This window comes from Oreochromis niloticus, linkage group LG14, assembly GCF_001858045.2.
Source record: "Oreochromis niloticus isolate F11D_XX linkage group LG14, O_niloticus_UMD_NMBU, whole genome shotgun sequence".
Taxonomy (NCBI): Eukaryota; Metazoa; Chordata; class Actinopteri; order Cichliformes; family Cichlidae; genus Oreochromis; species Oreochromis niloticus.
In genome coordinates, this window is record NC_031979.2 from 26,955,787 (window position 1) to 26,972,995 (window position 17,209).

The 17,209-nt window shown below is 39.7% G+C and overlaps 1 protein-coding gene across 1 annotated transcript; it reads right to left on the minus strand.

The window, feature by feature from the left end:
- Positions 1–1,204: 1,204 nt before the first annotated feature.
- Positions 1,205–15,603, minus strand: taok1a (TAO kinase 1a). Its single transcript, XM_003440259.5, has 20 exons — positions 15,081–15,603; positions 11,403–11,651; positions 10,901–10,972; positions 10,694–10,795; positions 10,530–10,575; positions 10,338–10,434; positions 10,115–10,228; positions 9,278–9,369; positions 8,986–9,079; positions 8,796–8,877; positions 8,522–8,683; positions 8,204–8,404; positions 7,956–8,084; positions 7,431–7,667; positions 7,208–7,336; positions 6,845–7,048; positions 6,467–6,706; positions 5,859–6,071; positions 5,553–5,735; positions 1,205–5,101 (listed from the first exon to the last, which is right to left on the minus strand). The coding sequence occupies exons 2-20, from the start codon at positions 11,532–11,534 to the stop codon at positions 4,565–4,567; spliced, it is 3,066 nt and encodes a 1,021-aa protein (XP_003440307.1). The 5' UTR covers positions 11,535–11,651; positions 15,081–15,603; the 3' UTR covers positions 1,205–4,564.
- Between the last annotated feature and the right edge of the window lie 1,606 nt (positions 15,604–17,209).

Here is a 17,209-nt window from a genome sequence, read left to right on the forward strand (position 1 = left end):
GTGGTCCGCGGACGCTGATAGGTCCTGTCAGGCCTCCAAATTAAACTACATGCCGTATTTTTCTCACAATACATATTCTATTCTGGATAATGTAATTCAATTGTAAAATCATCAATACCACTAGCTGCTATATGAAGAGACAATGTTTTTTTAATTTGGGGGGGGAAAAACGACATATTCTGCTGTAGTGTCATTTTCGGTTTATATTTTTCATACATAAAACAGAATCATAAAATATTCCCGAAATTATTTTCTTCCACCAATTTAAAATGTACTTTAATTAACTTTAAAGGTTTTGCCAATTAATTTAACAATAGAATAAAAATAAAACAAAAACAACAGCTGACCATCCACTTTATTAGTTACACCTGTTCAACTGCTCAAGGTAAATTTCTAATCAACCAATCACACAGCAACTACTCATACGTGTTGACTTGGTCAAGCTTGCCTAAAGGTCAAACTGAGGATCAGAACGAGTAAGGAAGGTGATTTTGAACATTGTGAGGTGGCAGACAGGCTGGTCTGTTTCAAAAATTGATGGTCTCCTGGGATTTTGCCACACAACCATGTCTAGGGTTCACAAAGAACGGTCTGGAAAAGAGTTCATATTCAGTGAGGGACAAAATTTGGTACAAACAACATGACATTGGGGATCCACCCTGCCTTGTATCACGTTGGTGCTGGTGGTGTAATGATGTCAGAAACGTTTTCTTGTCACACTTTGGGCCCTTTAATGGAACAATGAGTATTATTGGTGACCATCTCCATCTCTTTACGGCAAGTGAATCCATTTTCTAATAGCTTCTGCTAGCAAGATAATGTTCCATGTCAAAAATCTGGATCAATGACCATTACAAAGGGATTACTGTACTCATATGACCTCCAGCCAAACACAATCAGGGCACCTTTGCGATGTGACGGAACAGGAGACTTGCATCACGGATGTGTGTAGTCGACAAATCAGAGGCAACTTTGTGATGCTATCAAGACCAAAATCTGAGGAATGTTTCCAGCACCTTGTTGAATCTTTGGTTCAATTAATGCAGTCAACAGGGTTCCAACCTGGGTACTTTTAAACAGTTTCTGTTCATGGAATCAGCCTTATTCATTTCCACTTGATCATGGCTTTTAAAAATAAATAAATAAATGTGTTTAATGTGATCATTGAAGCAAAATACATTAAAAAAAAGACACAACCACAAAGTAAGCCATACTAAAATTACTTTATTACAGCTGATTTCTGTTCAATATCCCTCTGCCCACACAATAGTAAATACAATACAAACAATATAGTAAATTTGATCTTATTTTTAATTCTGCTTATCAATATTTGTACACAATTTAAATCCACTTTTTGTACTTTACCATATCTTATGTAGTATCTTCATAATCTCTCTGACATTCAATAACAAGTTCCACCATCTATACATTTTATTATAGGTTATAAGTTGTAGTGGTAATGTGGCAAACAATACTGACATCTTCAAAGAAATGCAATATCTTTTTCAGAATTTGCCTGTCACCCCATCATCTTTTCAAGCCTTTTTACTTTGGCCACTAGACCAGAACCTTGTTGTTTTGTTTCATACATTACATGTGGTCAGCCCAATGATAGGTTACAACCATGGAGATGAAACAAATGCAGTGGTATCTGGGCTTGGCAACTAAGGTATGGCACAGTGTTGGACCATAAAAAGGATCGCTATTTTCTGTCGCTGATTCTCATTCAGTATCCTACATGCTTTCAGTCAGTAGGAGAAATATCTGAAAGTTAAAGTCAAACAAATAAAACAAAACAAAATCAAATCCAGGCTGGTGGAGAAGTCTTTCGACTGATAACAAAATCCAGGTTCCCTCACACAAAACTATCACACAAAAGTGAACAAAATGTGTCTGCATAAACAAAGTTGGCATCTATGTGAGGTCTGATTGACCTAACATTCAAACTCTTGGCTGTGGCCTATGAATATAGTAACAATCCAATAAAGATAAATACATTCTCATCTTCTTTACAACATGAATAACTCAAAAAAAAAAAAAAAAAGGAAAAAAAAAAAGATGACTACAACCTGTTTTGTTACAGTAGCTGGAACTAATCAGTTGGCATAACAGAAAAAAAAAAGTTTCAGGACCAAACCATATGTAACTTGATACAATGCATACTTTCTAGGCAGAATATATACATAATGAAAGTTAAAATCCCACCTAGAAAGAAAAATATCCCAGCATTTTTGTGTGTCCTCAAATATGATAGGAATAGAGCAACAAACAACATTCAGAAAGAGCCAGCATCTGAAAGGGTGGCTCTGAATCAGAGTGGAATGGAGACAAATGGTCAAATGTGTGCAGTGACAGAGAACTAACTCCGCAGTGGCAATACTCAGAGATGGTGACTAAACGAGTGGTATTTAAAGATGATAGTAAAGGCAATTTGTCAGTGTACACAAACCAAGCGTAACATTGAGATATGTCCACACAACTTAACACCTAAACTCTGAGCGTGAAAGGTTTACACATGTCACTGTAGTCTGTCAGTTTTTAGAAATTATTTTCTTAAAATGTGGCTTTACATTTAAAATTCCTGCAATTAAAAACAAAAACAAAAAAAACCATACACACGCATACACACACATAAATTCCAGCTTTGTGAGGAGGAGCAGTCACTTTTGCCAACTCCAGAGAATTATCTTTAAAGTGTTTTATATTCTCAGTGTCAAAATGCCAAGTCTCACTTGAATGGAGAGGCTGTTAAAAGGTAAAATGGGAACATACTTCTCCAGCGATACCTCATTAACTACGAACTGGAGAGAGAGAAAGAGAGGAAGAATGCAGACATGGACATAATTCAGAGGAGGAAAGGAAGTGTTTTTTGCCACATATATTTCGCACTTGGCTTGTGTTTTTTGTGCAACTGTGCACTGACCAAGTTTTACATGCTACAACGTCAAAATGCAAGCGTGTGCTCGATTCAGTCACCCAAGTTTTGGGGTTCAATGACTTGGTGTAACATTATTAACTTAGCACCTTTTAAATTATTAGTGTTGCTTACTTGGGCCCAGTGTTTTCATATTTAGTTGTGCCAAGCCTGCTGTTATGGTCATGACAATTAACCCTAACTTCCTGCCTGCCATAATAAACTCTCCAGTTTACTCACATCACTTCATAGAAACTCTAGTCAAAACATACGCACACACAACAAAAAAGCACCATCCTCACATATTCTATTCACTTGGAATTTAACATAAACACAACTGTGAGCAACAACAGCCATAGCTTCACTGACTGGCAATCTCCTTAGTTACAATTGTATTGGGTGTAGTTGTACTCTGTACTTGGGAAATTGCTCTAAAGAAAAAAAGAAAATGGATCACAGCACATCTAAGTCTGACTCCTAAACTTAACAACATGCGTACCAATGATCACTCACCAGGTGCTTTGTGAAAAGAAGTCAACTATTAAATTTCACACACATTTAGTTATATAAAGTGCTTTGAACAAGGCAGCAGTTTTAAAAGGCACTAATAAAAATAAACAGATGTATATTAGGATTCTTTATGAAGGCCAATAAGTCACAATTCCTTCTGAGAACATGTACAGTGACACTCTCTGTAACGCAGGGGTTTCCCCCTCAAGTACCATGTGAAGGCATGAAAACTGGTTGCAGATATGCACCAGTAATGTTCTGTTTCTCGACATACATAGGACTTAAACCAACTGTACTGAATCTGAGGAAAATGTCTGAAAACCTGCTAAAATAGGCTAAACAAAAGAAGCTAACACTGATAAGAAATGGATGAAGGAAACTTAAACTATAAAGATCTGAGACTAATTTCAGTTATCATAGGTTAAAAAGGCACTGTAGGATAGTTGTAGCATATGTGTGAAACAGTTAAGACTAGATTATTTGGCTCTGAATCTGTAATGTTTCGTTTTGGTAGAGGAAATAAAACTAAGATAAGAGGAATCGAAGTCATCATGATGACCATTACAGCAGGCTGGCATCACAAGCATCTTCCACTCTGCTGCGTTTGTAACCACCATCAAACAATTGCCCAGTGTATATCTGAATACGAATGGGGAGAGTGAAGGGAGGTCCTGAATAAAATCAGTTCTGTGATTGTTTGATACATTTAAAAAAGGACAAAGTTAACACATGTCAAAGGCTTTTAACAGTGTTTCATGTGCAAAATGAGAGCAATGGCTGTGAATAGCACAAACTTATGTTTTTTTTTTGTTTGTTTATTTATTTATTTTTTTAAATCCTCCTTAGGAGAGAACTGTAACTAACACAAATGAAAGTAACATATTGACACTCAAACTGCTTATGTAACATAAATTTTAAGGATCTGTATGTGTGCCGATAAACTGCCGTGAGGGTGGGCTGTGCTTTTTCCAGCCCTTTTGACCTGAGCAACATTTATTTCATCACACATCCACATCTGTACATGGGAGAAATGGTAAATGGTGGGGTAGTGTCTGAGAGAGACAGAGCAGTAGAGCTCTGCCTTGATGTGTTTTTAGATTCCCCGCAATTGGATTCTTGACTCCATGGCTGATGAGGGATCTATGTGTAGGAGAGGTGGGACCCGTTAGATATTTGAGAGGTCACACTGGTGCTCCTGCTCATTCCCTGCTCACTGTGCCCTCCCGAGGGTGTCCTTCCCATCCCCTGGGGGCTGTTCTGAATACCACTAGTGCGTGCGCCCAGAACTCCAGCTGATGGGTGGCCCCATGGTGTCGAATCCCCTCCTCCCTGTATGCCCTGTCCCCAGCCATGCTGCATAGATGCCCCTCCTGGACTAGAGTGATATCGATGGTGACTGCCTTGGTGACTGAACCCTGCACCTGAGCTGCTGCTGCCCCAGTGTGCACCTTGAGAGCTTCCAGATGGGTGCTGCTGCTGCTGGTGACACCAACTTACTTGAGCCCCGGGAAAGTTATTGCCCATGGCCTCTGGAGAGATGTTTGATAGCACCATGTTGCTAAAGCCCAGGCGCATACTCTCAGAGTCAAAAGCCTCAACTTCTCTGGCTTGGCGTTCCAGCACGCTCTGGATTCGCTCTGAGCATTCATTCTGCAAGGACTGCATCTCTTCCTCAATCTATAGAAGAAAAGGAGGAAAAAATGAAATTCATATTAAACTGGTCACAATATTGTTATGGCTTAAAAACATGGCAACTAAAGTAATGTTCAGGACTCTTAAAATACCAGGACACTCTCTACTATACCATAGTTCCCCCCCCTTTTTTAACCTGTTTAAAAGGTATATAGTAAACATGTACACAGTGGACATTATTGGTTTCCCTTTCTTTCATTTTAATCATGTTGCAGCTCGTATGGCTGGACAAATGAACTCTTTTATCATTATAATGACGAGAAGGCCACTGACCTCATGTAAATCCCATCACTACTTCACCCACATTGCATGTAAATCAAACTGGAATAACTGAAGGTAGGAGCATTTTGTCCCTTTACATCCAAACTCTGAGACTCAGTAGCTTAAGAAAATATAAATGTAAATCTTAACGTGAACATAATTTATGGTGGAGAACCTTTGTTTCCAGCAGGGCCCTTCGGAGTGACACCCTCTGCTCCAGATCTTTCTTTTCACGCTCATGTTGGGCATCTGTCTGCATCTTGATCTTGCTCTGGTAGGCGTTGAGAAGCTCCAGCTCTTGCTGTAGCTGCATTCGTAGGGCTTGGCACTGAGCCTCCTGAGTCTCGTCCAGACGAAGCTAACACCAGAGAGGAGATCACATTCAGGATCCAAGCAGTAAAACATATACTCAATTATTACTGATGTGGCCATATCCTCTACAGGTAAGAGACTAACAGTCTTACAGTTTTACCAGACTCACCGCCTGAGTAGAAAGCATTTCATTGATAGAGTGGTCATACTGCTCGGCCAAAATGGCAAGTTTGCGGTGCTGCTCTTGCTTCAGCCGTTTAAGGACAGCTTTGTGCTCTGACTTTGGTGTCGTCTCCAGCAGATGGTTCCTCAGTGCTTTGTACTGCCTAGTCTGGATCTTGCATGTGTCCTGGAACTGCTTCTTGATCTGTAGCTCTTTGGACTAGATTGTAGAGAAAGGAGTAAATACTTTATGCACTATACTTCCCAACTAAAAAAACCCCATTAATATATACATTAAGTCTACAGATAACAGGTAGCATGCTTTAAAGTGAGGAAGTACAACCTGAAAACAAAGCGCTACATTAAAGTAACTCTGGGTTACGGTCTATTCAGTTTGTTTTTTTTAAATTAAAAAGGTACAATATCAAGAAGTATAAGCTGGGCACTCCTGATTCTGAGGCTGACATTTTATTCCAAAATCTGTGCATCTGTTTTTCAGCTAGTCCTGACCCAAGCATGATGAAGTATAATTCAAATAGTGCCTAGACAAGCACTTTTACTAAAATCAGTGTCTGAATATTTAATATACACCCATGCTCAGAAACTTTTCCTGACCTTGAGACTCTTGGGTTGCTGGCGAACCTCCATAGCATGTTTGCGTCTGAGTTCTCTCTCCCTTCGCTTGTTGTACTCCTGCTGATTGGTAAGCTCCGTCTGGTGCTGTAGTCGGATCAGCTCAGCCCTCGTCTTTTGGATATTGTTAAGCTGGCGGAACTCCAACTCTTGCATGGACTCGTGGTGCCGGAGAAGCATAGCATGTTCCAAGTCCTTCTGGGTTTGACGCTTGCTTAGCTCCTAATGATGTCCAAATAGAGATAAACAACAGTGACAAGATAAAATTACTTCCAGAACAACAGACCAATTTTAGTTTGTGGATTACTTAATATTTGTAACATGCTGTTCAACAGTATAGTGGTAGAGAAAGGTACAGACCTCTCGCAATAGATCCTTTTCGATTCTGTGGCGAGTAGTCAAAATCCTCCTTTTGAACCTGCGGCATTCTAGTTCCAGATACTGCCTCTGTCTGCGCTGTAAATTGGCCTCTTCTTCTGCTTGATAGTTTTGGAAGTTCTCCTTCTGTTTTGACAACCACTCCTGCTTTTCTTTCTTGGGAGTTGACTGGTTTTCATTCAATTCCTAAAGTAATAATAGATTGAAGGTCACTACCAAAACTTAATTTATACTGATTAATGTTTACTAACTGCTAGTTTAAAAAGAAAAAAGAAATCTATATGTATTTGTGCGTCTGTAACATCAACGGCACCATAACAATAAAATGTAAATAAATCTGCCTGCCTCTTTAAGTTGCTCCTTGCGAAGTTTGTATTCCCGTTTCTGGTTTTCAAGAAAACTGTTGAGCTCTTTTTTCTGTTGACTCTGGATGTGTTGCTGAAACTTCTTTTCATCATTGCTAAAGGTTTTTGCCTGATAAAGAAACAAATATAATCAGTTTTCTCTATGCACAATAACAGTGAGTGAATGGTAACATTTAATGATCAATTAGAAGCTGAAAGCATACATCTTTCTCCATGGACGCCTGGTGTTTCTTTATCAGTTTCTCCATCTCTTGGGCAAAGCTATTCCTCTGATTCTCCAGCTCCTTGTCCAGACGGAGTCTGTTCTCATCCATTTCAGTCTTCAGCTTGTTTTCCAGAGCCATCAGCTGTTTTTGATGCTGTCGCCTCATGCGCTTGTAGCCTAATATCTGCTCCCTTAACTCAGAATCTTGCTCATGCTCCTTAATCTGGCGAGTGAGCTAGCAAACACAAGACAAAATACTTATCATTAGACATGAAGTTTATAAGGCACACAAGTATTGCGAATAGATTTAATTGCAAGCGTGTTCAAAACACTTCTGATGATTACATGAAAAAATATATTGCTAGCCTTAAGGTAAAAGTTTCCAATAATCACAAGGACACTGGGTGAAAATATTTTTGCCTTTTTACAATCACAGAAACACCCAGCAGGTATATGCATGGTTATCTGAGATATTAAACAGTTCTTTAACAATGATGTACAAATGAAATGACAGCATCATTACCACTGAAGCTGTGCGTATTGTGGCAAAGTGTTCACGGTTTCTTCTTGGCCGTGGCGTGTGTGGAGGAGGGGACTGCCGCTCAGTTGGCTGGTTGTGAGTCTGTAAATCTTGGTTACATGTCTCTTCTCCCTAAAAGGTGCACAACAACACAGACATTGCAGGCTATTTAGAACCAATCTAAACAATACCTCCAGTGAGAATAATACTAAAAACACTCAATAATGAAAAGTGAAAAAAAGATGTCTTACTTGTTTGACATGTATGACAGAGCTGTTGGACATTACTGTGTGGTCCCCTTCAATGTCTGCCTCACTTTTGTCATCACCTGCATCTGTTAAACTATTAACAGAGCTGCTCTGCGAACTGGCACTGATTGACATACTGGGGATGGATTGGTTGCTCCCCACACTGTTCACTGTACCCGTCCTACTCACACTTGGTTCTGGCTCCTAAAAGTAAAATAAAGTAGAAAGTAACAAGATTACAACACGTCTTGTGTCAGAGGACACAATAGTATGAAAGGCAGAGAGGCAAGCAAGGAGGGGTTAACACAATTTCAAACAGACCTCCTCTTCATCTTGTGTTGTTGGGCCATTGTGGACTTCCTGAAACAAGATCTTCTTCATCTTGCGATACTGCAGATTGTCTAGCTCCCGTACTGCATCCTTTGTCCGGTTTATCAAGTCTATTAAAACCGATTCAGGTCGTTCACGCTGGACAAATGCATGCTAGAAGAGCAACAGAAAAGCCATCTTGCATTAAATTCATGAATTTTAATGTGTCTATAAGGATTCATCACAACGAATAAACAATCGGTCACAATTGTTTTTGATTGATTACCTTTAGGAGCTCCTCAGAGTTTGGCCTATCCTGGGGTAATTTCTGAAGGCAAGAATCTACAAAGTTTCGGAAATAATCCGTCCTACAGTTGTGAGAAAGAACAAAGTTTAGAATATAGAAGAACAAAATCAATAATAAATAGACATTATTCAATTTGAAAAGCAAAATATGGATCCAATTCTAAACTCACCATTCACTAGACTGCAGTGTGGGGCTGTCATTCTGTGCTATATGGTATAAGGCACTCATTGCATTCATGTTAAAGAGTGGCGGCTTCCTCTCAGCTATGAACCAAGAAACAGGTTACATTAAGAAATGCATACAAGGAAAGTGAGGGTGAAAGAAGAAAAAGCCACATTAGTCAGTAATTGAATGAACCTAATGGTGTGAGAAAAACTGCTGCTGACTGTGAGCAGTTAATTAAAGTATAAAAACAGATGTGTGAATTCTAACAATGCAACAGCAAAGGAGCTAGGACATACCTAATTCAATGCAGGTTATACCCATAGACCAAATATCCACCTTTCCGTCATATTGACCTTCATCCATAGCTAAAATTACTTCTGGGGCCATCCTGAAAAAAAAGAAAAAAGAAAAAGAAAAGAAGGCATCACAGTCACAATGCTAACTTGTAAATGATGGTTTAATATACTATATAAAAAAATATGCAGGTGGTTTGACAAACACATTTATCCTGTGGTAACACTGGCAGTAAAAAAAACAAAACAACAACAACAACAACAAAAACCCCCACTTGGCTACAGTTCATTTTCCAGTGGAAGGCAGTGATGGGAAGCTGCAAATGGGCACCTGACAGCTGTCGCTGTGTGAGGGATCTGAATCTCAACAAGTAAAAATTGAGTTGGCCTCAACTTTGTTCAGGTCGACGCAGCGACACTTTATCCAGGATGTGGTGACAATATCGCTGGCCATGATTGGCCACTGGTAACTTGGCTGGTCGCAGTGTGAAAGTAGCATTAACATTAGTCTGGCAGCATTTCTTTCCATATTTAGTGAAAACTTGAATAAAACCACAGATACAAATTTTCGGGAACTCCAAGTTACATATATGCATATTGAATGGGACATGTGAAACAAATGCAAACTGAGAAAACAGCATTGCATTTGCAGAGGACTTTCGATAAATACGAAACTCAAAAGAATTGGGATTTAGAAGTTTTTTTTCACATATAGATGTTAATTATGTTTAATATGTGACAATGTTCTTGTAAAGAGATTGGCCATCTGTTAAGAAGGAGGATAGGGTATATGCAGACATATATACATAAATGATTATAGTAAGATGTTTTGAAACTTACCAATATGGAGTCCCAACAAAGGAGTTTGCAGGACAGGCGATGGAAGCAGAGCCAAAATCTGCTAGTTTTACCTGCCCTGGCTCTGTCAGCAAGATGTTTCCTGCCTTGATATCTCTGTCAAACACATGAGAGGAAATGGTTATAGCAAGACGCAGAAGACACAGTGCTTGAGGGCAAAAGCAATCTGTGCACAGCATACTCCTAAAAAACTTGAAACACTCACCGGTGAATCATGTTTTGGGAGTGAAGATAAGCCAAACCTTGAAGAGCACCATGTGTAATTGCAGCTATTTCAACTTCCTGCAGAGGTTTCTTGTGAACTGAAGAAGATGTGTCATAGGTGATCAAGAAAAAGGGTGATGGGGATAAAATGGCAAATACAAGAATGTAATTTTTTCCAAAGTTTTCAACTCACCTTCTAACAAATCGGAAGCAGAGCCAAGGCAATACTCCATTACCAGCTGTAAGGAAATCAGAAGTGCTTTGTGTGAATTTATATTTGGCCCTTAAATAATTAATAAATATTAAGTCTTACATCAAGATCATCATCATCATTAACACAATGTTGTAGAACCTCACCCATGCAGTGTGCTCTCGTAGGTAGCATCCTTTGTACTCTATGGTGTTTGGGTGTTGTATTCGTTGCAGGAATTTCACTTCTTTGATTATGTCTTGCCATTTCTGGGACAACAGTAAAACCACAAAAGGACTGTTACAGCAAGAACAAGTAGCATTCATGAGTAAACAGTTTATTAACTTAATATAGAACAGTTGAGGTTATCATACCTCACTGGATTGCTTCCCACTATATGACATCTTCTTGATGGCCACCACATCATTTGTCTGCACGTCCCGTGCCTGAATAATAAACACATTACATAAAACTGATTGTCAAGATTTTTGTGATTTAAGCTACGATGACATAAATAAGGCAATATAATAAAGGTCCTACTTGAATATAGCTTTGTTAATTAACTTTGCATTATGAAACTGTAAAGATTAAATTATATCTTTGTGCTTTGAAAAATTAACATTAAAAAGCCCCATTGTGATATTATGATACCTGAGCCAATCTGTATTAAGTCACATGCGCAACAGCTACAAGCAGACATGTTGGGGCAACATGGGAACAACATTATGGTAATCCGTTCTCTCTAAGCTGACTAACATAAGCAAAGGTTAGGCGTAATATCTGTGCAATATATGCTGTATTAAAACCTTTAAATCCATTACACGCATCTAATCGATTTGTGGGTAGGTCTGTATGCATGTGTTGTTAAATACTCACAAAATATACAGCACCAAAGCTGCCATGTCCAATTTCATGAAGATCCGTAAAGAGCTTTTCCGGGTCCTCCTTGAAGAAGAGTTCAGCAATTTCGGGGTCCTTGAGGTTCCCCGCCCGACTGTTATTGGGCATAATTAGGGGTCGGGGGCAATGCCGCTGCCGCCAGGAACTATCTGGGTCTGCGACAGCGACGTGAAAGCCCCCACTGATGACTCATCTGCAGGACAGTGGTTTCATATGTGTTCAGAACTGAAAATACAAGAAAAAAAACAAGAGTAAACACACTAGCAGAGATGTATACATGCATTGCTATTCTAAATTAGAAAGCTACAGCAACACTGTATGGACAGCAGTGAAGCACAGCACACTACAAGAAAAGGAAATGTGGATGTTGTGAAGTAAGATTCACATAAACGCTACATTACTAATAATACTGAATAACACTGATTATATCATATTAGAAGGCTATATAAGAAAGAAAGCTTTTGGTTGTTCGGATGAGCAACAGACATGCCTAATAACGTGGGCACGAGAAGGCTAAACAAAGCATGAACTTAACCATGATGTCAGAAATCCTGAGGTAGCAAGAGATAAGTCTCCTGTTTCCATAGTAACCACAGCAATGAAATCAGTGGGCCATGTCCCAACAAAACTGGCCTCACACCTTCAGTGACTGGTGTGTACACAGAAAGATGTGAGGAGGATACAAAGAAGTGCCTGAGAGCTGCCTATCTCCAGCCTGAACGTGGAAGAGAAATTGAGCACCTTCACAGTGTTAATGACTGAAGGAAAACTCAGCATTCCAGTGACGGGACGACTGGTTAAACCTGCAGGTACTTGGAAAACACATCCTCAAATGCAGCAAACAGTGTACATGCATCTTCCTAAAAGTGATTAAAGGGTTTGTTCAGCAAAAAAAAAAGTTTATTCAAAGGTTATATTTATTAGTTTATTAAAAGTATTGTTTAAAACCACTTATTCAAAGTGGTGTCATACCACACTAATGGCTTAGTTTTCCTTTGCCCTGACTTTGGAATATCCACAACAGAAACATTCATTACAATTAAAATAAATTATTTGTTGTGATTCACACCATGTGGGAAAATGACATCTGAAAAGCAGTGTGCCTTTTCATAAGTGGTCTCTTACTGGAAGCAGTCAAGTGCACCGCCTTCTCGTGAATGTAAACAAATTAAACAAACAAATAAATAGATCAAAACAACCAAAAAATAATCACAGTAGGGTGTGTAGATTAACATAATATATCAAAAGCTCAGTATAATTTTACTGGGGTTATGAGGGTTAATATGTTTAGCTTTTCATGATGCCAGCAACCAATACCAATACCAAAACTATGAAAAAAAAAACCAAGTTATTTTGTCAGTTCGTTTTTTTTAGTACGTCACCATAATTGCTCCATCGTGTAGTAACACATTCACCAAAAGATACCTGGTTTGAAACCGAGTGGAGACACTAAACTTAGTTTCAGGAGTCACAAGCTAGTATAAGCCAAGCAAAGATAAATGGAGAGGTTGTGTCAGGAAGGTAATTTGGTGTAAAATTTGTGCCAAAACAAACATACCGATCCGTCTACTGTGGCGACCCCTTAAGAAATAATGGAGCAGCCAAAAGTCGCTGGCAGAGTATGTAGCGACTCTTCTGGAAGTGATGGGGGCAACAAACACCTACAAGTGTTCCAGGCTATCTTTACATGATGAAGGAGGAGGAGGATACCCATGAGCCCAGGAAAAACTACACATGGAAGATGGCTACAACTATAGCTGCCACAATAGCGCAGGCTCTACTCACTGATATAAAAGGCAGTATGAGTATCGTGTGGAACTACTTTGTGTTATTATCCTAAATTACACTAACTTCTTCTTTTTAGAGACACCTGGCACTGCCATTGTGAAATCACTCATGCACCAAAATGTTTGCAGTGGCTAACCATCAATAAAATGTTAAAATTTTAAATGTTTTCCACCACCATGACAGTGATTTAAAATGACTTTATGCTATTAAAAGGTATTTTATGTCCAAGTACATCAAATTGGGTATTGAGACTCATGCAGTTCTACTGGTATTGATATCAACTACTAAATTTCAGGTTATCATGATGTCTGTGCCTTTTAAAAATACAGAAATTAATAAAAGATTATACTAAGCTCACAATGCCACGGTCAAGACTTTACTTTTCATTATCACTTTGAAACAGCTTCACTACTGTAATACTAATGTAGACTGTAAAAGATCACCGAGAAAAGTTTACTGAGTCCACTCGGCTCAGATGATCAGTTGCAAACAGATGCAGGGCTGACGCTAGAGTCACAAGACTTCTTTCCCAGCCTGGGAGAAACAGCCCCCAGTTCCAAGCAGACATCTTTTGTCTCGCAACAACACTGAACAACTCACTATACTACACAGTTGTAGCCACAGCTCTGAAATAAAGCCCCATTACCATGTGGGACTGTGCCTCTTTATTGCCATTGTTCTTCACTACATTGTTTCTCATGAATGAGCTTTGTTGTCATATCTCATGATAGCATTTTCAACTTGTGAACGTATGAGCACAAAAATGAATGATGATAACTGATACTTTCATTTAAAAAAAAAAAGAAAACAAACAAACACAAACAACAAGATCAACAACAATATAAATACCCTGGTGTTCCAACTTGCACAAATGCATGCACAAGAATGCAGCAGGACAGGACAACAGAGCTGGAGGGCTGGAATTCCCAATGTATGCCCTCACTGCGCTGCATTTCCTGTTCGTGCAGCTATAGGGAGGTAGGAATGGGCCCTGCTGAGCATTTTCACTAGTGATTATCTGTCTATCTTGGTATTGCAGCAATGGCACGCCTTCTTAAGTGCGCCGCAATTTAATAAAGTAAAACATTTTTCTTTCCATGTCCTAGAAGTAACTTAAAAGAATACAGGTAGTTTCCATTACTTTGAAGAATCCATTAAACAAATTTAAAAGTAATGGAGGTCATTTAAAACACCTCCGTTTGGCACGCCAGTCTATGGCACAACATAACACAGGGTTTACGTCTGTTTCACCCAAAAACAAACAGAAACGGCACTGTAACATTGTAGCCAGTGTATCTTTATGCCTTCAAGTATATTAAGTTAGTTGGCAACTAGGCACCAGTTACCCAAGAGGAATCAGGGCGATAGATCTGAAAACCTTTAAAATATCAAACGTTTGCCCAAACCAAGATTGGCGAGGCAAACAGCAGCGCAGCATTACCTGCTGCGTTTTTACCTGTCTCCTCCTCCTAGAGTTTCAAAACAACCGGAATTTCACAGATTATTTGGTTGGGTTTCATTAAAAGTTACCACTTTCCCACAGCAGTTTTAAGCGTTATGTTAAAAAAAAAAAAATCACATCAAAAAGACGGAAATATAAAGAGACAGCAGCTTGGGAGTGATTCTGCCTTGGGAGTGTGATGTCAGCTACACACACCAAACTTAACGTTAGCCAAGTTACGTGTCATATGGCGAAACAGTCCAAGCATAATTGGCGTCGTGTTTACGACGTAAACAGCTGAACATAAACACGGATAATGTGGAATTAAGCGATCTGTAAGAACTCGCTTATCAGAAAAAGCTAAATTAGCAGGCTAACATTTGTTATGTTTGCTAAGTTAGCTTAGCCAGTTAGCTGAAACTCACCCTCTTTTGACAGGCCAGGCTTCAGCGCTGTGGAGAATGTCGCTAATTCAAAACAGTTTGGGATTTGAAAAGTATCCCCTCCGTTTCATCACCAGTGAGATAACTTCGTGCGCCAAATCCTTGTGGTTCTTCACGCTGTCAGTCGATTATAACGCGCACATTTGTGAATTGTTACAGGTTAAAATCCCCACCCTTCAAGTAACTGGGGTGCCAGAGCAGTCAGATCCCACTCCCAGACAGGTCCAAAGATGGCTGCCGAGCGATCCGCTGCCGCCTCCCTTCGTGGAAATGCGTCGGGGGAAATGTGAGGGAAGTTCAAACACCTCCAGAACAGCATTAAACAAGCCGCGATAATGTCCGCCTTATCGTTGGGAAAAAAACCTCGGGATTTAACCTCTCACGCTGGCAGACTAACCGTAGCCGTTTAGACGTGTGTATGTGCCAGGCTGTCCGTGCTCCTCATTGCAAACAGCAGTTCCGCCCTGCCTGTTGAATTTGCTGTAAACTCTCCCTGACCCATGTACATCCAGAGGCGGAGACACTGGAACATCATTAACGAACACTGGACCTGCGATCACGTTCATATTTTTATCGAAGTTACTTTTAATAATTGCACTTTTGATATTTCTGGCGTAAGATGTGAGTGGGGGGGGACTTTATAAATTTAATATGTATTTTAAATGAAAGGACTTGGTTATCGATTATGAGGAAATACAAGAACATTATAGAACTGAGACAGACTGTTAGAGAGCCCAAAGGTGGACAGTAGCTGTATTTCACAGTAGTACTGTATATTCTTGGGGCAGTGTAACAGGTTTTCCTTATTACACATTTGCCTAACAAGGGAAAGCTGTTTCGATTCCGGGAGGAGACACAACTCTCTTGGGAATTGCGTCAGGAAGGGCATCCGGCGTTAAACTCCGGCAATTCAAATATGCAAAGCTACCCGCTGTGGCGACCCCTTGTGAGTAAGGAAAGCATTGTATGCAGTTTACTGTATATTAAATTTATCTATTTGTTCATCCATTCAGAAGTGGAATACTTCTTTCCTAATAGAGGCACCATTGTTAACTTTCTGTAAGCAACAATCCATTGCTCCACATCACTTTTTGTTGCTTTTGTTTTGTTTTCTTAAATAATAAGAAAATGAAAACTAACAGAAAAATACAATAAATGAATGGATACACAAAGCCACCCAGGGGGAATGTTAACACAGACATGTAAGATAGGTTGTAGCAGTTTATCTATCACAAACGCAAGTTAACAGAAAACAAGTGATCTCAAGGTAATTTCAGTAGATTGTACAATGCAACAGAGGGTCTCTATCTAACAGCAATCACATAACCACACTGCAGCCATGAGCAGCCACATGACTACAGTGGGGAGGAAAAACTCCCTTTTAACAGGAAGAGACATTTGGCAGAACCAAGCTCAAGGAGGAGCAGCCACATGCTACAACTGGAGTTAATGACATGCATTTGTAAATGTATTGGGTGCGACAAGAAGGAAATAGAGAAGGAATGCTCATTGTATCATAGGAAATCCCCCACAAGCCTGAGGCTATAGCACAATAGCTAAGGGACATGATCCAGCCCAGCTTTCTTAAAAAGGAAAGATTCATATGCTCATTTCTAATCCTTGCCACTCCATCCTGCTCACTCTTGTTAAAAATCTTAATATCTCCAGCTCGGCCACTTCCAGCTTGGCCTCCGGTCTTTTTGTTAGTGCCACTCTCTCCAGACCATGGCATACATCATAGCAGATCTCAATACCATCTTGTAAACCTTCCCTCTCTTGCTGCTATCCTTCTGTCACAAATCACCCCTGACATTGCCTGCACTCACTTTTTCACCACTCTCTGTGGACCATCTGTTGCTTTTGGTGGTTGATCCCAGATATTTAAACTTATCCACCTTCATGACATCTATTTCTTGCACTTTCACTGTTACACCCGTCTCCCCCTCATTCCTCATTCCACATGTACTCTGTCTTGCTTCTACCTTTCATTCCACTTCTCTTCAGAGCATACCTCCACCTCTTAGGCTGTCTTTCTCCTCCTCACTACTCTCACAAGAGATCACAACATCATCTGTAAACACTGCAGTCCACAGAAACACCTGCCTGACCTC